At 39.3% G+C, this 21122-nt stretch overlaps 1 protein-coding gene across 5 annotated transcripts in view; it reads left to right on the top strand.

Moving 5' to 3' along the window:
• The window catches only part of Elavl4 (ELAV like RNA binding protein 4), a 138405-nt gene that overhangs the window by 95667 nt on the left and 21616 nt on the right, over positions 1-21122 (top strand). For all 5 annotated transcript variants that reach the window (XM_074080178.1, XM_074080177.1, XM_074080179.1 and 2 more), the window contains exon 3: positions 18049-18152. In XM_074080178.1, the coding sequence (XP_073936279.1) occupies positions 18049-18152 (104 nt within the window). The remainder of the gene's footprint in view (positions 1-18048; positions 18153-21122) is intronic.

Below are 21122 nucleotides of genomic sequence, written 5' to 3'. Positions count from 1 at the left end.
GGTAGGGGAAGTGAATTAAAAACTTTTAGGTGTGGAGAAAATTCAGCAGTTACAAAATAGTAGAATAGGGGTCTGCCTTATTAAGGGGAACTTGAAGAATGTTAGAACATTAAGTGCAGACAATAAACCATGTAATCATGTGCCTCTTACATACCCATCAAGGGCAATCAGAGACCTTCCATCCTTTCTAATTAGGACTTGGGAGTTGAGTGGAGCTGTGGGGTTTAGGGTTTGTGCAGGTACATTATGCATCTTTTGACACAAGTTTTTCCCAGGATAGTAATAGTCAGGATTATAGACCAGGTATACTTTCCATTTGCCTCCTGGCTGTCTTCCCTTTTATCTTTCCTTCCAAATCTGATGGTTCTGACCTGCTTCCGAACTTGGATAACCATAGGAAAGTATTCTCATATCCCTGGAGAGATGTCTCAAAGGATTTTTACCTAGGATGTGAATCAGGGTTGGGTATTTTAAGGATTTTCTATTTCTGTGCTTTAGCTGACTATTTGGTTCATAAGACCAATTCCCTGTTCACCCAGCCTCCACTCTTTCCCTTAACACACACACACACACACACACACACACACACACACACACACACATGCATACTCCCCCCTTCTCTGTAGAATGGCCTGGTTGATTGAGTGTAGGAACTAAGCAGGAAGGTAATGTCAAATTGAAATTTCCACACATTATCTAAAAATGTAACTCATCAGCTTCAGGGTAGGAGGAAAGTGCTTTCTGAAATGTGTTAATGGGAAGTTCATTTTTTTTCTTGTCTTTTGAGAGGTATGATAGTGGTTATTTCTTTCTTTCTTCAGTCTACCCCCCCATTCTGCATCCCCCTTACTGCTCTTAACTGATGAACTCTGTGTCTGTCTTTATCCTTCTAAGAACTGAAGACTGTTATGTTGCCTTTTCATTTTTTTTACAGTACCAAAATTGATTTTTGATGGAAAAAGATATTCCTAGTTTGGAGAAAAGGTAAAATTCAGGTAGAGACCATATATTTGTATGAGGCCTTTACATTTGTGAAACATTTTCATTCAACCAATGGTATTTATTTAGTGCCTACTCTCTCAGACCAAATACATGATATTCCTTTTCCTCCCTTTCTTAAGGTTTATGTCAGGGTCTGTGAAGAAGCCAAAAAAAGATATGGCAAAGTTTGTGCCCATATCTTACTACAAGGGCAATGAGTGAGGAAAGGCAGGACAGATTATAGCACCTTCCATCAACCCACAGGTCTGGAAGGGAAAGGTAACCTGCTCATGATGCATATCACAACATACCCACCTTTGCTGTTCTGTTTTGTTTTTCACCAAGGCCGAATCCCACCCTTGTTGGTCCTGGCTATTTTTTTGTTTGGTTGCTTTCTTTGAGATGGGTCTCAAACTATGTAGCTTAGGTTGGCCTTTACCTTGCTATGCAGCCTGGGCTGGCCTCAGACCCACGGTCCTCCTGCCTTAGCCATCCTAGTGCTGGGATTATAAGCATGAACCACCAAGCCCAACTCTGTCTCTGGCTATTAAAGTCATTGAAAAGATAGAACAAAAGGATTCATAACAACATGTTCTGAGTTCTCTTTTACCATTAACTATGATGTTAACTGTGAGTTTTTCATAGATGTCTTTTATTAAGTTGAGGAAGTACCTTTCTATTCTTATCTTCTTGGAAATTGGCAAAGAAAAAAATACATAGTATACTATGTAATGTTGATATCTAGATAAGCAGATTAAAACAATCTAACTAACATAAAGAAGGATTCATAAAAATACAGTGAGGTTGGAGATTGGATGGAATTCCTACTGTGTGTCAGCTACACTACTAGGGCTATTAAACATATAATTTCATTGCAGCTTTAAATTTTGCTTGATCAGTGGTTATTACCCCATTTTGCAGATGAGGAAGCCAAGTCTAGAATTAATCAGCTGGAATTAATCAGAGGGATTAGGTCTGTCTGACTGCAGACTATGGTCTTTTTATTACCTTGCCACTCTGACTTCTGAATGAAAGTGAAATATACATCAGTTATGAATGTTCAAAGGAAAAAAGGATGAAATGAAAATATTAAAGAACGAACCTTGAACATGACAGAAATTAGACTGTAGGAGACAAGTTTGTGATGAGGAGGCAGCTGAGCCAAGTTTTAGAAACATTGTTAAGGAGTGAATGTTTATGTTTCCCCAAAATTCATATGTTGAAATTTTAACTCCCAAAGTAACTGGAAACAGGGCCTCTGCAGAAGTAATTATGGTTAATTGAGCACGTAAGGGTAGAAGCTAATAAAACTAGTTTCCATATAAGAAGAGACCAGAACTCTCTTTCTACATGCACATACCAAACAAGAAGGCAGCCATGTACAAACCAGAACACCAGCCTACACCAGAACCCAACCATACCAGTACCCTAACCTCAGACTTCCAGTCTCCAGACTGTAAGAAAATTAATTTCTGTTTTTTAAGCTGTCCAACCAAGATATTTTGTTATGAGCAGTCCATGCTGACTAATACGGACCTTGTCAAGGACTAATGAATACGTGCTAATAAGTGGTGACGCTGGGATTTGAACCCAAGTTTGCTGGATGTTAAAGCCTGTGTTCCCTCTACTTTGCTAATAAATAACCCTACCCAACTCAGAAAGAAGTTGGCAGTTTGCAGACTTCCCATGATCTCTATGATCTGAGAATCATTGTCTCACTGAGGTTTGCTTAATGACTCTCTTTCTATGTACTTCAATTTGTTGCTGATTTATAAGTTTGATTTTCTGTTTGGCTCTTGTTTTATAGTTGAATGTCTGGTGAGAGGCAAGGCCCATCAACGCAAAATGGATACAGCTAGTTAGGGTAAAGTCTGTAATTCTCATCACAGACATCATCTCATTTTACTGCTGGTATAAGTATGAAATACACACTTAGTAATCCCAGATATTTTCCCTTAGTGTTTGTTTTCAGAGGCTTTTCTATTCAGTACTTCTTTCATCATGTTGAGGCAGCCCAAAGATCGTTAGAATCATGAACACGTGACTTCTTATTTTCCTTGTTCTTTCTTCTTCTCTTTTTTCTCTGCTTATTTCCTGTCTTGCTTTCTCCTTCTTATTTACTTACATGCCTTTTATCCAAAAAGGATCTGAGCTGGCTTATAAGATAATATGAAACAAGCTAATGTTAAAATGGTTCATATATTTTTAAAGAACAAGGTAGAGGAAAATGGATTACAATGGTAAAAAGAGACCAGATAAAAATTAGTAAATTAAATGCAACTTGTCTGAGAAGTAACAGACCAGTTAGCCTGAGTTTTCTTTACAGGAAGGAAAATTGAATAATGACAATCTTCATCTCTTTCTCACATGGCACCTAGGAGCTTAGCCCCACTGCCCCACTTCCTACCACCCTCACCATAGCTCTTTTTCTGGATAAATAGTCTCAGATTGTGGAGACATTGCAGCTATGTAATACAGGATGGGCTATGAAGCCTGAAACACATACATGGAGTTTTCTTCTTCTTTCCTACCTAGATCCATTTTTGATTAATTGGCTTAGATTTTATGGACAGATTAGATAGTAACACAGAGAAGCTGCCAGAGTGGAGTCCCTGTTTTTATTAGCGTAATCTATAAACAGTGTGCCAAAAGAGGGGTTCCAAAGCAGATCTTCCTTGCCTGCTGTCCTGAACTAAGTGATTACTGGCTTGAATTTCTTCAGTCTTCCCTTCCCGTTGTCCCTCTCCTAATAGGGTTGGGCATGCAGGAATTTCATTCAGTCCTCAGCTTCCATATTTCTGATGATGGTTTCCACAGTGAGTTCTGACCCAGGACCCTGAGGTGGATGACCAACATAACCTCAAATGTCACTGTAATTTCCTGGTCCTGACAGTGGAAATGAGAACTAATTTCCAGCCACCTTTGCTCTTCTCAGTATCCCTCACCAGTCAATGGAGCCTTTCCAATGAGACACACCAAACGGAGAGAGCAGTGCCCAAGAGCTCCACACTCACAAAGCACACTCACACCCCAAACACTTTCTGGTCATAAATACCCAGCACAAGGTCTTGAACTAGCCAGAAGTGAGACTGATGTCAATGAAAGTCCCCTCCCACCTACCCTGCTCAATAGATGACTTAGACTTACCTAAGTACTATTACTTATTTACCTAAGTAATATATAAGTCAGTTTATTTCTTTTGGACCTCCATTTCCTCAATAGTTCATGGAGAAGGTAACTCCTACTCCTACTTTCTTCAAATGGTAGTTCTGAGTTCAAACTTGGTGATACTGTGAAGGCCCTTCACAGCAACAGTAAGTCCCAGTTTTAGTATTTGTTGCAGCTTGTATATGAGAGCCATTAATTCTATATTTGAAAAAGTCAGTATACTTTTCAAGTTTGTTTTAATACTAGACCCTTTTGTGAGTGACAACATGATAACATGGAAGGATCTACCAGGTTCTTATTCTAGCTCTAACTGCAGGACTTTCAGATCAATTTGTTCTGTGCCTCTGTTTGTTGCCAATAAAATGGGCATAATAAATAATACTGGCTCTTCCCACCTTCCTGAGTGTTATTAGATGAGATGAGCTGTTTCTAACATGATGCACCAATTTAGGATATTTCTGTGGTCACCCAGAAGATAGGACATTGTAAGCAGGGGACTTTTGAGGGAAAGGCAAACAGTCAGCCCTCTGTGGTGAGTTGCCTTTTGCTTTCTAGTCTGACTTCCAGATGTTTTGTTCAGTTATCTACGCACATCTCAGCAAAAGCTGATTAACTCTCTCAGACATCAATGTCTAACTGTTATTAATGCTCAAGCTGATCAAATTACAATGCCACAGATCCTGCTTGTGCTGTTAATATTAGATTTTGGATTCCGGTCTATAATGAATAATTTTTCCTCCATGCATTGGAAAAATGGTTAGCCGAGTTCATAAGAAAGTTTAATTAGCAGGCTGTTTGTGAAAATAGCGGTTGTGAGTCATCGTTCAGAGTGAACTAACATTTCTCAGGGTTGAATTTATTCTTCTGTTCCTTGAGCAGCCACAGAAGATCCTTGTGTTTGTGAAGCTGATTTCCGTGTGCTGCCCACTTGAACTGCACCATGTAATAAACTAATAGCAAAAGCAGCAGATTCTTAAAACTAGAGAGGAAAAGAAGGTGTAGGGTGTCTGTGTATTTGTGTAAGTGTGTCTGTCTCTTCCAGAGGAATATCATGGATTGGCTGGAATCCAGCACTGTGCTAGGCAGGACACCCTAGTGATTAAGAACTAGACTGCCTGCATCTGCACCCAAGCCTTACCACTTACTAGCTGTGCAACAGGTAAATTCTTGCCCTCTCTGCGCTTTCTTATTCCTAAAATAGGAATATTGATAGAATTATTGTGAATCAATATATTAAAGTACACAGAAAAATCGTCTACCATGTAGTGATATAATTCTTATAGCAGTTCTGTGTGGTGTAAATATTATTAGCCCTATTTTACAAGTGAGGAAATGTGTTCAGATAAGTTAAGTAACTTGTTAAGGCACACAGTTCTAAATAGCACAACAAACATGAAACCATGCTTGGTTGACTCCAAAGCCTTATTTTTATCTACTACCTCCCAGAGTCATATGTCAGTATAGATACTGTGCATAAGTGTGTCTGTATGTGTGTACCTACAAGAGTGTGCTCCTGTATCTGCTCAACCACACACAATTATGTTTTATTTTTCCCCTTGGGTCTTTAGTCTTCTTCAGCTCATTGCATGCTGATCACTGATATTTAGTAAGCTAGAAACAGACTTGTAAACCTATACCAACATGTAAACATGTCTTTGGATGTCTGACCCCCCTCCCCACTCTGCGTCACTGTCCTGTGTCTAGATTATCTCAGAAGCCAGACTGTGTAATGTCTTCTGAGAAACAGTCACAGACTGTCCCAGTGAAGAGACTTAGAAGTATTTTCTGTTTTGTCTCCTCACTTTCTACTGGCCCCTCTGTTATCTCAGAAACTGTAGCTCAGCACTAGGAACCAGGTCTGTCACCTTATGGTAATTACATTTTGAGACAGTATTCAGTTCTGTTTCAGTAGTATTTGTTTGGGAATCCCATCAAAAAATCCTTCCCAAAAGTGTTTAACCTGTAATATATTTTTAAAGGACATGCTGTGACAAAATGAGTTTGGAAAATGAAGTGAACCAATCAAAATAGGGTTTGTTTTTTCACTATTTCTCTGAGTCTGTGCTAACATGCATTATGAAACTTAGAGGAAATGGTAGAATTTGTAGCATTCCCCCAAGGAATCTTTTTTCTTCTGGCCTTTTGAAAACTACATTTTCCAAGCCAGGAGGGATATGTTTGGTGGTGGGTGAGAAGGAAGCAGTTTGGGACAGTTCCTACTTGACTATCTTTTATTAAGAATGAGGTAGGATCCCCTACTGCTCATGGGTGAGTAAATGGAGTCCTTGGTGTGCTGAGAAAGTCTCACCTACTCCTAGGAGAAACAAAATGGCATCACTTGGATCCTTCTCTCTAGCTCAGCAGAGTTCCATTACAAACTAGGCATTTTTTGGCAGGTTATTGAGCATTGAGCACATTCTAGGCCTGATTCAACCCATGGGTCATTTGGTATCCTGATGATCATGATGGCTTTTCATTTTCCATTGCCTACAAGAGCTGAGCCATTGGAAGGTGTTCTCAGCTTGTGATCTCACACATATTTCTGGGCAATCCTTTACTTTCATGTCTATCAAGTATTTGGCTAGCATAATGAGGCCACGCATACTTAGTTGGTGTACCTATTCCCTGACATTCCTTTAGCTTTTCAGAAAATCAAAGAAGGCTTTCCTCCTCAGTTCCTACCCTGCAGACCTATTTCTGTGAAAGTACTTTTTGCTCTTGGGTTTTTACTTCTTTTACCTCAGTTCCTACCTGCAAGATAAATGGTGATTTTTTTTTTAAGTTTGTTTTTTTTTCTTTTCTTTTTCATGAGGTGAAGGATTTCTTTCTTAAAATTTATTGGAATTGAACTAAGCTATCAGATTGTGATGGTGAGCTTCATGCCTGGCATCTTACTATTAATGAATTCCTTGATGCTAGGGACAGAGGAATGTGTCTCTGAATTCACACAGCTGTGAGTGGCAGTTTCAAAGCCAGAGAACCCCAAGCTCTTACTTCAGAGGTTCTCAAAGTCCTGCTTCAGCTAACATTTGACATCCTGATTTATCTCTGCACAGACAAATTATTTATCTCATCTCCTTCAACAAGAACTATGAATCTTCTCTTATTTTGAATAGAGGCAGTTTTAATAGGTTTCTATTCAGTTAATATTTATGAAGTATTACTTTGTGCCAAGGCCTCTCATGTAACTTATTTCATTTAATCTGGGTCCCAACATGGTGGCAGGAGCCTCTACATGCCCCTTATAAGAACGTTGTCTGGTGGAAGAATTTGGAAGTCATTGTCTTAGTATTAACTACAGAAGTTCTTTTCACCCACAGAAAATTTCATTTTGCCTAAAAGCTAATTACAGTGCACATAAATAATATTAACCTGATAGTTTTTTCTATCTCTTCTTCCTTTGTTGCTAAACAGTTGTCTTTAACGTCAGCTGCATTTCTGGGATCACCTGTTGGTTTGCATCTACTCTGAGTAGAAAATCTTTCTGTCTGACATCCAAACTTTTATTCCATGTGAGAATAAAGCAGCCAAGAATTAAAAATTCTGGTTCATTTTTTTATGGCTAGCTGGGAGTTTGCCAAAATCCTCCTCTTTTTGTTTCAACCCTCATTAAAAATATTTTTAAATGTGTGACTATTCTTTCCTGTCTTGTAAGAGTATTCTGAACATAACTTAATTTAATGTTGCTTCAATTAAGAATTGTTCATTGCCCCAGGGTCATCAGTCTGAACATTCCTTCTTTTTGTACAATAAATACTGAAGGTGAGATAGTTGTCACCAAGGCTTCTATTGTCCCCAGGACATTACCTAGAATTTTTTTTTCCTTTCAGTTTTTTTTTTTTAACTAAGCACTTGATATTGGCTTTTTATCTTATAAATTCCCATTCTTTTCTTGTACAACAGAGGAAAAATAGGTCTTGGATTGGTTTAGTTTTTCATTTGTTGAGGTTTATTATTGAAATTTATATTTGAAGAACTGTCATTTCGAGCAACTTATTTTATGGGACAAGCCAAAAGGAGTTCAAAAAAAAAAAGAAACCTTCTTTGAGAATTAGTTAGTTGGCTTTTTTTATTGCATAATGTACCTTTCTGTTTTCAGGAAATGAGTGTATATACTCTGTGAATTTCCATGTGCCCTACCCTAGTAGGGAGGCATCTGTGTGAGCAGTTGGTTGATATCCTCTCTGCAATCAGGAAATGCTATTTAAAAGCCTGTGTGGGCTTTGGAGCTGAGTGGCCTCATTTGAAGACCTTAAGCCTCTGGGCATTGGTCCCCTTGATTTTAAATGCCAGTAATAATGCCTACCTTAAAGGGTTATTTTAGGGAATGAATAAGATGATAGTATTAAAGCACCATGCATAGTAACTGACATTCAAAAATGATGGCCTTTTTTGTTAGTATTCATTCGTTTATTGAATTCATTCATTTATCCATTCAACATAGATTTATTGAAAGTCTACTATATGCCAGGCATGGGTCACACTAAGATTAATAAGACCCATACCTCCACCTTTAAGGAACTTCCCAGTCCATTAAGAGGCATGTTTAGTTCAACAAGCTTATATTGAACACCTGCTGTGGGCCAGGCACTTTGCTTGTTGCAGTCTTGATGCCACATGGTAAGTAGTAATGACATCTTCTTAGGAAGCCAGAATGTGGCCTCTGGAAATAACAAAAGACTGGCTCAAGATAATTTTATATACTTTGGAAATGTATAATAAGGAAGGCAAGGTCTTGTTTTTTCACTAGTGTTGCTGATAGAAAATAGAGACACTCAAAATTTCAGATTCCTAAAAAATTCCTGAGTCTTTGCCAGAGATTTGGGGAGATCTTGTATACACATCTCAGATAGTTCAACTTAGAAAAGGTAGTGACAGTACAGGTTAACAGCAATAACCAGTGGCCTTGTGGAAGTGATGCTGTAAATTTCAGGATAGTTCTCTCCCCTCACAGGGTAGGTGCTCGAGCTTCCCCCTCCTTCTGGAGTATGCTTGTTTGCCTATGCCCTTGTCTGCCTATTACCTAGCTAGCTCTTGTCAGTCTTTTCAGATTAGTCTCAATTCAAGTATCACATCCTCCAGAAAACTCTCTTTCCTTCTATCATAATACCAAACAATACCCTATTATCGTTATTAATTCATGGATTTGACTTCTGCTAGACCATGAACTCCTTGCTTCTTCCTTGGTCCTCAGTTCTGTAGAAGGGATTTGAAGATGATTGATACTAAGGTCTTTTCCAAGACTGGCATCTATAATGCATCAGATCCAGTTTGACATGCACAACCAAGCTGGAAGATGGGAGTGTGACATTCAGGATATGCGTTGGAATTAAATGGGAAGAACAAGGACTTGGACTTAGTACTAGAAAACCCAGGCTCTCTCAAAGTCTCAGGCATGCTGTGCTATGTCAGAACAGGTATTGTGCTTACAAATTAGAACATATTCAAGAATCCCATGCATAGTAGAAAGTGCACACTGACTCTGAAATCAGATAGGACTTGCTCCTATTCTCTAACCATGCACCCTAGAGTAAGTATGCCTTCTTCTGGGCCTTAGTTTCCTCACCCCCTCTGTAAAGTACAGATAAAATATGCCTGCTTCAGAAAGTTATAAAGATTTGAGTAATGATGTAAATAAGTAAGTACTCAATAAATATTCCCTACTATTTTTGTTTTCTCAGAAATCAGAATAAACTGACACTAGCTATGATCATTGGGTCTAAGATAAATATAAATTAGAACCTTTGAATCCTCCCATTGGAGGTGATTTTATGGGTCGATCTTGCTGAACACACCAGCATCTCCTGACAAATGATAGGTCTGGCTTCTGTTTGCCTATTTCAAGTCAAGGGCCATTAACACTTCACAAGGTAGCTCATCCCCTTATAAAGTCATTATTAGAAAGTTCTTCATTTTATCAAGACAAAATTTTGTCCATTTTCTTCCTCTGCCTGATCCTTATTCTCTCCTTTAGGGTGCCACAGAGCAAGTGCACCATGCCTTCCCATGACAGCCTTTCAAATATTAGTATGGGCTTTGCATCTTCTCTCCTTTCGGACTAAATGCCCACAGATCTTTTGAGTGTGTCTTATGGGTTCTGGTTCCATATCTCTTACCTACTTTTTCTGGTAAAGTGGGGCTCTGGTAAAAAAAAAATGCTATTCCCCCATGGTCCCTTTATGTTTGCTAGATAGGAGACCATGATTGGTTAGCAGTCTGTAAATATGCGTGTGAACCGATAATGTTCGTTCATTCATTCACCCATCACACATTTGCCATATATCCAGCAATGTCATTACGCTTTCGAGTCAATGAGACATCATCTTGTTATCAAGCTGCTTCCAGTCTGTTGAGAAAAAGAGACACATAAACAGGTAGTTTTAAAAGGTTGTATTAGCAAGAGTGTTCAACTGACCCACAAGACTGAATGAAGGAGAGCAGTCACTTCCCTTGTGTCTTACTCAGTAACACTATAGAATCAACTCAAAGAAACCATGGTGCCTCATTTCTCTTTTCAGTAATTTGACAACTGTGATGATGGACGACCCTTATATTTATTTGTGCCATATCTTCAATGCACAAGCATGTTCGTGCCTTAGGGCCTTTGCACATGAGTTTCCCTCTGCTTGGAATGCCTTTCCCTCAAATAAGGGTGACTGTCTACTTCCTTTCCCTCAGGCCTCTGCTTTCATGTCACCTTAGCAGTGAGGCCTTACCTGACCCACCCCCAAAAATAATTTGCAACCCTACTCCTCACTGTTGTTTCCTTGATCTCTGCTTTATTTTCTCCCTAAAACTCACCATCGTCTAACAACCATATCTTTCATTTCTATAGTTCTTGTCTCCTCTACCCTCAGTCAGAAGGCAAATTAGGTGATGGCAAAAGCCAAGTATGTTTTGTTTTCTTCTACATTTCCAGTGGGCAGAACCATGCCTTGCATATAATAGATAACCAATAAATATCTGTAGAATAAATTTAGTGCTTGGATTTAGTCTTCAAGTTGGAATGTCATCACTTTGATAGTAGAACTCTATTAAAGTCCTACTACTTCTTCAAAGCTCAGTTCAAATGTCCCCTCTTACAGGAAGCCTTCCTTGCTCTACTTGGTCAGAATCAGTCTCCAACACCTCTCTGTCCTTATATATAGCTTTTTAAAAAAATCTCTGCTATGTGTTTATTGGTTTTTCTGGGCTATAATTAGTTCTTAGACCTGTCTTTTCCTTTTACACAATAAGCCTCCTGAAGGCAGGAATATTTTGGAGCATGCCCATATGTCTAGCATGTAGCAGATGGCAGTTCTATGTACCTATTGCATATCGTGTGCTCTGATGTAAAAGAAAAGTATCAGAAACATTCTCCACTTGCAAGGAGGTTGAGGCTTCATAGAAGAGATAACATCCACCCAGACAGTAATGGAAGGCTGCATCTAATGGGAGTGAAGGAAGAAGGAAAAGGAACCAACAAACACCTACTGGGCACCTGTTATAGGCCAGACACTTTATCTGCATTATCACGTTTAAAAGTCCTAACAATCTCTTGAAGAAAGTAACATTAATGCCATTTTACAGATGAGAATACTGAAGCAGAAAGAGACAAAGTAGGAATGCAAAATGTGGAAGCAAAAAGAAATAGCAGATGTTAAGAAAGCCTGAGACTTTCCCATCAGAGCTTCCCTTCTCCATTACTATGTGTTGGATGTGTTCTCTTCCCCCAACCCAAGGCTCAGGGAGGTTAATTTCACTTAGCCACAGTCATATGCAATAAGCAAAAGCACTGAGATTTAGATTCCCATCTGACCCACTCTCGGTCGGCAGTTCTTCTCTTTTACATGCATCTGAATCACCAGGGGATCTTGTTGAAAAAATCTGATTCAAAAGATCCGGGATGGGACCTGAGAATCTGCATATTTTACAAGTCCCTAGGTGGCTAGTATAGGAACACATTTGGAGTCTCAAGGTTTTCAACCATTCTTAGTTTGAGACAATTGTGTAAACTACCAAAAGAAAATAAGTCTTCTAACTATTGGCAGGTAGAAACACTGGGCTTTCATGAGAAAAGCCAAGATTCAGATTAACAAAAACACTGTCAAACCCCCAGAAGATGGGAGGGAGCAGAGCCATAGGGGCGGCTCCAGAAGTCCAATGCACTCCAGTCAGGGTTAGAACCCCACAATGCAGGGTGAGTGTGTTTTCACCCTGCTGAGCTGAACTTGCACTGAACTCTGCTGAGCACTTGCACTGGAACCAGCCCCTGTGGAGTGGGAGCCTGAGCTGAGCTAGCACTCAGACCTGGCTTCATTCAAGTCCTAACCCTGGAGCCCACTTGCTAGTTGACTTTGGGCAGGTTCTTTTACCATTTCTTAAATCCCACTTTCTATATCTGCACAGTGGGTCCACTGATATCCATTTCACACAGTATTAAATGAGGTAACATGACTAAGCCACTTAGCACAGTGCCTGGCACAAATTGGCACTGAATAAATTATAGCTGCTATTAGTCCCCATGTTACAATAATCCTCATAGTGATCCTTTGATTGTGAGGATTACAGGATTATCCCTGGTTTCCAAATAAGGGAACAGGCTGATGAAGCTTAAATGACTTAACCAAGGTTATACAGCGAGTATAGTTTTGACCCCCACACACATTTATATAAGTAGTCACAACCACAGATCGCTCTGTCCTCTTTTGGGTGTGTGTAGACAGATTTGAGGCAATTGAAGTCAGGGAATGGCATTGAGTGCATCCTGGAATTTGGAGTTGCTGGGGTTGAACTAGTATATGACTTATCACAAGCAGGTGATCTTGAGGTGACTGGGGATTTTATCATGTGCTTTGAGAACAGGATTTCAGCCTGAGCTAGGGATTCTAACATCCAAAAAATTCCTTACTCAACTCAAGAGTTTTCATCAACAGCAACTACCCATCTGGTTGCCCCCTCAGGGGCTTTGCAGAGGAAAGGAATAACTGTTAGGTTTCTGGAGAATGGTGGTTTTTAAAGAGAGAAAGAGCCAAGTGTGCAGGTTGGCAGTGCAGACATTCGAGGTTCCTTCCAGCCTACTTCTCTGCTGGTGCTTCAGTCGGCCATGAGGATGTCAACATGAGAATAATCCCCAGGACCTTAATAGCAAGGGAGAAAACACTTCTACCCAAAATCCTGGGAAAATGAGGGCATATAATCAGCTATGATCTGGACATTTTTTAGAGATTGAAAACAACAAAAATGCTGATCACGAACTACTCAAGATAATTTACTTTTTTTTAAGTGATTCAAAAAAGTCTCCAAGGTATTCAAAATAGTTGTTAATAACATGTTAGTTTAAATGGGATAACTATGATTATAGCAAACAGTACAGAATTTGGAGCCAAAAGAGCTAGCCCAGGAGATCTTGAACTATAGCCCAAGAGCCAAGTTGGCTGTATTTCCTGATTTTTAGACAAACCTTTCTTGGACCACAGCCACACTCCTTGTTTTCTCATATAGTCTCTGACTGACACACAATGGCAAAGTTGTCATGACAGACTGTAGGACCCACGAAGCCTAAATTATTTACTATCATACCCTATACATTTTTTTAAAAGGTTGTCTATCCCTGTTCTAAAGTGAGATTCAGTCCTGTGATAGTGTGAAAATTACAATTTTTTCTGAGCTTATCTATAAATTATTATCTCCTCTCACAGGGTTGTTGTAAAAAGAATGAGTGGGAAAGCATTTTGTAAACTCAGAGTCACTGTGGAATTTGGGCAGGGCTGATTTTGTTCACCTGATCTGTTTAGAGGCAAACTCACCCCTTTGTATCTCCTTTCCCAGTCTGTAGTGGCAACTGCTGTCCTGTTCTCCTCCTTCACAAATGCAAAATTCCTCAGATACTTCCCACTTTGCCCCTTCTTCCTCCAAATATACAAAACAATCTGGCCATATTTGCCCAGAAACGGAGCACTAGTACAAATGCTTTTATTGATTCTTTTCCTTATGGAGCACTTGTTGAGTACCTACTGTATGCAGGGATGCAAACTCTTGTAAGCTACTTCTTGTGAACAGAAGCATTTTGTTTCTAAGGGATAAATTAGACAGAAAATTTATTACAACAGAATAGAGATGTTGCCATATCATAGTAGGAAGACACATTGTATGTTTGTATGTGTGTGCACATGCCTTTGCTTTATATAAACAAAAATACTCAAGTTCAGATTCAAGAACAGCTTGTTCAAAACAAGAACCTGTTTAATCTAAAATATACTGAAGTGCTTTAAAATGTAACCATTATGTATAACAGTTTTCTCTTGGAAACTACATTCTGAATTATAAGTTTCTATCCCAAATTGCCAACAATGCATTTTCTTCCCTGCCAGTATATGGTAATAAGTGGGGACCCCTCACTCCTGCCAGCTGAACAGTACTATTAGGGACTGATCAGCTCTAAAGCCTGTAGGTCATGTGGGACTCAAGAAGTCAGATAGTTATCATAGTTTAAAATTTTGAAAATAGTCTTCATTTCATAATATCTTATTTCTTCAACAAAGATAATTCAATAAAAATAATTTTGATGATTTCATTTTTTATTTGTTCAAATTGCCATCAAAATAAACTTATAAATTGGGAAGAAAAATTAAGTTTGTTTTCATTTTCTGTTCTTAAAATGCTGTGGCTATATCTATATATGTTCAAATCTCATTACTGCTGATAAAGAATTAGTATTTCTGGATTTTGGATACATACACACTTAGTTCTAGGCTTCAGACTGAGTCCCCTGGGCCCACCCAGCATGGCAACTCTCTCAGTCCTCCCAAAAAAGTATTGGTATTCTTTGTGAATGTGTTCCATCTCTATTTCTCCATGCACACTTAAATACAAAACTGCTGATCCAAAACCCACCATCAATATATGGCCACCAAAATTAAAGCATACAATTCTTCCTCCTTTTTCTCTCTCCCACTAACTAAAACAGTTCTTAAGAGAAATGACGTTTTGGTTTTTATACTTTCTACCCAGGGATTCAATCTTCTCTAGAGCACTTTAAAATAAAATACTTGGATCCACAGAGTATTTTTTATTAGACATAGCTGGACTCCTCCTATGATGGTAAGAAGCATTGAAGAAAGCCTGTCTGTGAACTGGGCCAACCACAGGTACTTTCATTATGCAGTTAGTTTATCTCATATGTTTCAATTCACAGACAGGTTTTTCCATATCTGTCCTCCTGTACAATGCAGTGTTCTGTTTTAGAGTTCATTATTTTGTGTCAAGGAGAATCTCCATTTTTTCCTTCTTTCTGAAATTCATTTGGTTTTCAGTTTTTCCAAAAGCACCTTCATTCTTGATACCAAAGGAAGTCTCTCTAAACCTAGGACAAGTGATGATAACACAGCAGTGCTAATTATAGCCAGGAGCTGAGGTACTGGTGGATTTGGGACTGATTGGGCAAGTTGGTTGATATGACACATCTTGCTGGGCAGATCCTTTCCCTCACCTGACCTTCAGAACATTCCTAGGCCCTGAGCCTGAATGTGTTTTCCTTCCTCCAAAAGCAAAGATCTCAAACAGATAAAATTTGCAATGCAAAAATTATACCCACTATATTTACTTTATATTTCCATCAATGTATGAATAATTTTAGAGAGAAGGATAGGGTATTGGGAACATGCACTTCTGCATGATAAATGCCTCCACATATATCCCATCACCATGATGAATAAGGAATTTTTTCAGTGCCTAATATTTGCAGTTAAGTAATGTTTTGCTTATATTTTTCATATTCTATTTTAATTTTGCACAAATTAAGTTGGGCTGGAAAATGGGTCATGTGACCAGTTTCCTAGAATTCATCCATAAGGTTTATCATTGACATAATTGCTTTAAAAAATGCCCTTTAAGCAGTTCAACTTGGTGCATGACTGTTTTAAAAAGTGATTATAAGAATATTTTAGTACAGCAATTTTTTAGACTTCTCCTATGTGCAAGGTAAATATGAGAAATTTGCATGATGAAAATGGATTTAATTAGATGAATTTAGTTAGGCTTGATGAGGTGGAGCCAAATTTAGGATAAATGATATTTTTAAACCAATGAAATTAGTCTCTTGTATTTTTATATTTGCAAAATGAAATTTCTTGGAACATGTGGCAGGGTTTTATAATACATGCATCTCTCTCTCTCTCTCTCTCTCTCTCTGTCTCTCTCTCTCTCTCTCTCTCTCTCACACACACACACACACACACACAGACACACACACACACACGCACACATCATACACAGTGAGATGGAAAGAAAAGTTGGAGTGTGCCCAGTACTCTTGCCTCTCCAGTTACTAATTCTGTCCAGTGAAAGGACTGTCTAGCAAAATTTGCCTGTCTTTCCTATTCTAACCTTGTTCTTCCAAAACACAAAGAATATACATTTGGGGTACAAATGCTGTTAAGTTTCACCTTGATTCTCTTTGCTTCCATCCTATAAAGGATAACAGAGTCACCCATTTTCTGATCCAGAACCCCACTTGTTTTCCCAGGTTCCCTCCTACAACCAACACAAACACAGACATTTACCAGCAAAACAGAAGCTGTTGGAAAGATTTTTTGGCTGCAGAAATGCACTCCTGTCACCAGGACATGGCAGGCTTTTTGCTGTATTGTCTCCCAGTCCTGGCCCCAGTACTCCAAAGACAGCTTTATGTAATCAGTCTATCCTGACATGTGACGTCCTGTCATTTTCCTTCCCATCGGCTCTGCTGCCACCCACAAATCAATAATACTGCCTGGAAAGTTTGTGGTTTTACAGCCATCACAGCTCTGTATTTCTTAAAGGGTACGTCAAAAAATGTAAAGTTTCCTAATGATATTTCTGGCTGATGACACATGGCAGAGCTGATGGACTATTTATAATCAGTGGCATGATCGCAAGCACATTATTTTTATTTCACTTAGGGGGGAGCCCTGTCACTTGCTACCCTCTCTTTGCAGACAAGTTGACTATCTCCACCCAAAATAGTTAAATCCTCTTTGCAGAATATGTTTGCACTCCCTCTTGGTGTTAGGAGCTCCACAGCTCTTTCCAATAAAAACCCCACCCTTCTTTTTCATTGTTATTGGCTCCCGGAAATGATGAGGGCAAAGAATTATCTGAACAACTGCTTTAAATTCTGCCCATGCTTGCATCTTCACTATAAATGTGTCTACTGTTTGCTGCTCAGCTCCTGCTACATCCCTCTGAGTGTGGGTGTGGCTGACATGGCCAAGACAGGAGACACAGCTATTGCATCCAGTGCTTGCCCCAGTTTTACAGGACCGAGCAGAGTGTAACTGTTTTATGTTGGGCACCTACTATGTTCTAGGCAATGTACTTGGTTAGGCATTTTATATTCCATATCTCACTAACTCTCTCAAACCTGTTTGAGGAAAGTGTTATCTCCAGGGAAGAGATCTGGGGGAGCAGAACAATAAATGATTTCTCTCAAGGCCGGGGATGTGGCTCAGTAGTAGAACACTTGCCTAGCATGTGCACAGCCCTGGGTGTGACCCCCAGCAATGCAAAAGCAATTAATAAATTACTTCTCTCTAAAGTCACATGGCCAATAGGAAATGTCCCACAACTCCAATTCAAGTATCTTCTAACAAAGTACACCTGCTCTCTTCCTACTACCCTGTCCTGCCTCTTCCTGATTATGTGGATAAGTGAATACCTAGTGTGGATGTACAGGGGCACCTAGCCAGGCAGTTCCTGTGAATTTAAAGGCCACCCAGTGAGAGATGGAAAAATTGAAAACCTCTCACCCAGGGATAAACCCTGGTGTAAAGTGGGGTTTTGACTCACTACAATGGGGAGTGTTGCCTCTATAAAAATACTGAGAACTTTCTCTCTCTTTCTGTCTCTTTCTTTCTCTCTCTTTTTTTAATGTTTCCACAGGACAGAGTTTAGGGTATGGATTTGTTAACTATATTGATCCAAAGGATGCAGAGAAAGCCATCAACACTTTAAATGGACTCAGACTCCAGACCAAAACCATAAAGGTAAGAGGTGATATATTGGCTTCTGATTCAGGAGGCCCTGGTTAAATTTCATTCCTTGAATCTAATATAAATAGGCAATGTGGGAGCCAGAAGTGGGTTTCTGTATTTATTCAAAGAACATTTACCATCCGTTGTACTAAGTAGGAGATACAGATTATTACAAAACACTGGGGTGAGGGTGAGTGGAGGAAAGGGACCCAGAGACAACCTAGAAGGCAGATATGATGTCTGGGATTTAAAACCTCACAAAGAGGGCCTGTCATCCTGATTCTGCAAAGATGACCAGAAGCAAGCAAGCCAAGGGAAAAAGCTGAGGCAAGAAAACACTGTTCCAGTGTAGCCTAAGTGTGCATGGCAGGTGATGAGGAGATGAGGATGGGGAGGTAGGCAAGGCCAAGTCAGGAGACCTTAAGTGCCAGGTTGAGTAGCTTGGCTTTACCTAAAGGTAGTAAGAAGCCTCCTAGTGGAGAATTGAAAAGGGAAAGCCAATTATAAATAAACACACTAATCTAAAAGGGACAGGAGTGAAAGAAATAGTCATTCTAGCAATTTGAAAATAATCAGGTGGGCAGGTAATATCTCAGGAGTAATCATTTTAAGTCAAAAATGAAAACAGTAGCCCAGAGCCTTCTCCTCCAAGAGATGTAGGTTTCTGTGGCTGGATTGTCGTGTTTTCCTTCAAATCTCATGTATGAGCTCCTTTAGAAGAAGGTGGTCCCCTGGATGGAGCTGCCTGCTCCCTTCCCCTTCTTCCCCCACCTCCAGGCAGCGTCCTGTTTAGGGGTGGCTGCCAGCAGATTAATGAGTCCCATCCTTCATAGCCTATTAAGCCACAGGGAAGTGTCTCCTGGGCGCTCTTATCTTCACAACAGCAGGTCTGACGCAAAGTAGGACAAAAGAGAAACCTCTCCCAGAATGGAAATCTATAGATGGCACCAGCTTTCAGCATCTGAAAACACAAAATCAGAACTTTTTAGTGCAACAAAGCTACTTTTCCAACATCCAGACTAACAGAAAAGACTGCAGGTATAAGATAATTTAGCTGGAAGGTAATCAAAACAAAAACAAAAGAAACAAAATAAAACCTTTCTCTTTTTGGAATATATGGGTGATTATCATTCTTGTTTAAGCACCTTTACTTTTGCAGTTGAGTTTAGCTTTGCCTGATCTCCTACAGTCTATGGAATACAGAGACCCCAAAATGGGCCTGACTCAAGCTGCCTCTATCTAAGCTTAGAATCAGTTCCTACGAATTCTCTAAGGGGGAAATAAGAGTTGTTTAATTATGGGGTAGCCCTCTGAGAGACAAGGAAGATTAATTTCTTTTAAAGGAAAAACATACCTATTTTCATGCTTTAAGTAAAGAAAGGTTTCTCCTGTCACCTGACTGTTTGATAAGGACATACCAGGTTGAGATAGTGTGTTCGATTGATTTTTCTTTGCTAACCAGTTCAGCATTAGAATGTCAGACGTTTATTCTTCCCTTGACGAACACACTGACCTTGAACTGAGATACTTTTATTTCTGCTACAGTTTTCTTGAAACCCAAACTCTTCTCCAAGGGTTTGAGATGAAAACATTAGCCATCAATTCTGCCTTTTTTTTTTTTTTTTGAGTATTCCATAAGGCCCCCAGGGTTTCCCACAAGACTGACAGGACCTAGTTTTTCTGGTCTCAGAATGCAACTCCTGGCCATCATACCATCAGATGCTTTATCTAAGTGGCTCTTAGAGACAAGGAACATTGATTATTTCTGTTCTGTGAAGAGCCAGCATGCCTCCTTCCCTTATCTATATCCCTTTCTGCACCCTTCCACCCACCCTGGGCTCCCCCTGCATCAAAATGCTGCCAACACATTTGTACCCAGCGGAAATGTGGGCTTCTGAGGCACTGTAGGATTCAAAATGCATGATGCCGTGGCTGAATCAATAATTTCTATTCTCTACTACGAATGAAAATTTAATGTGCAAACGTGGGGATTTTAGCCCTTTCATTAAAGCAGTTTATTTGCCATACTAAAAATTAAGTTTGAGTGATAGGTTCCTTTATTAACTTTTCTTTCCTTTCCTAAAGGGACACAGTGTTTAAGGTAAAAATCATATTAAAAGGAAGAAAAAGCAAACCCTTTTCTTGTGCTGTTAATAGTCTCATCATTTATTAATTTCTTAAAATTGCTTTTTTGCCTTTCAGGCCAGTGTTTACTTCTTCTGCTTCAGTTTGCTTTGATAAGTGACATGAGATTTATCTCTTTGCTCTTACTCCCATGAAGGAATAGATAACTTGCCAATCTGTAAAAAAAAAATCTTTTTTGAACGCATGCATTACAGAGATGTCTTTGGAACCATCTAGTACATATTTGCAAACTTTGATCAAGTTTGACCCTCCTTTGCACATTCCTGAAACATTTCAGGAGTGCTTCCTACAAAACACACTACTTTAAGTGTGATGCACAAAACAGATGCAGGCAAATCAAGAGTTAATTCCTAAACTGTGAAGGCTAATGATTAATAGTTAGGTTCGGGATGGTTCTGGAAAGCCCTGTGAATGTGGTGGTGACTGGGGTAAAGAAGGCAGCTCTTCTACTGTGGCTGCTGCTACTGACAAAAAAGAAGTGGAATGGGAGAAGGAGGAGGAGGATTGTTTAAATTAAGATTGTCACCATACCTTCCATTTGTTCAATAGAAACTGCAATCTAGAATTTTTTTTAATAAGTCTCCCAATTTTTCAATGCTGGAAACTAACTCAAAAAATTTAAAACATTATAAAGGAAGACCAAACAAAACTTAATAGTAGAGCTTTGTGCAGTCAGTTTGCAAATCTTGAACTCAAATTTGAATATGCAAACATTGATTTGCCAATTGGCAGTGAATGGCTCATTACCCTGTGACTAGCAGGAGTTCTCCATGAAAGATGGTTTCCTGTCAACAAAAAAATCCATTTATCTTTATTAAGGAGGATATAAGGTGACAG

This window comes from Castor canadensis, chromosome 7 (assembly GCF_047511655.1).
Source record: "Castor canadensis chromosome 7, mCasCan1.hap1v2, whole genome shotgun sequence".
Lineage (NCBI taxonomy): Eukaryota > Metazoa > Chordata > Mammalia > Rodentia > Castoridae > Castor > Castor canadensis.
This window is presented reverse-complemented; position numbering and strand designations above follow the sequence as displayed.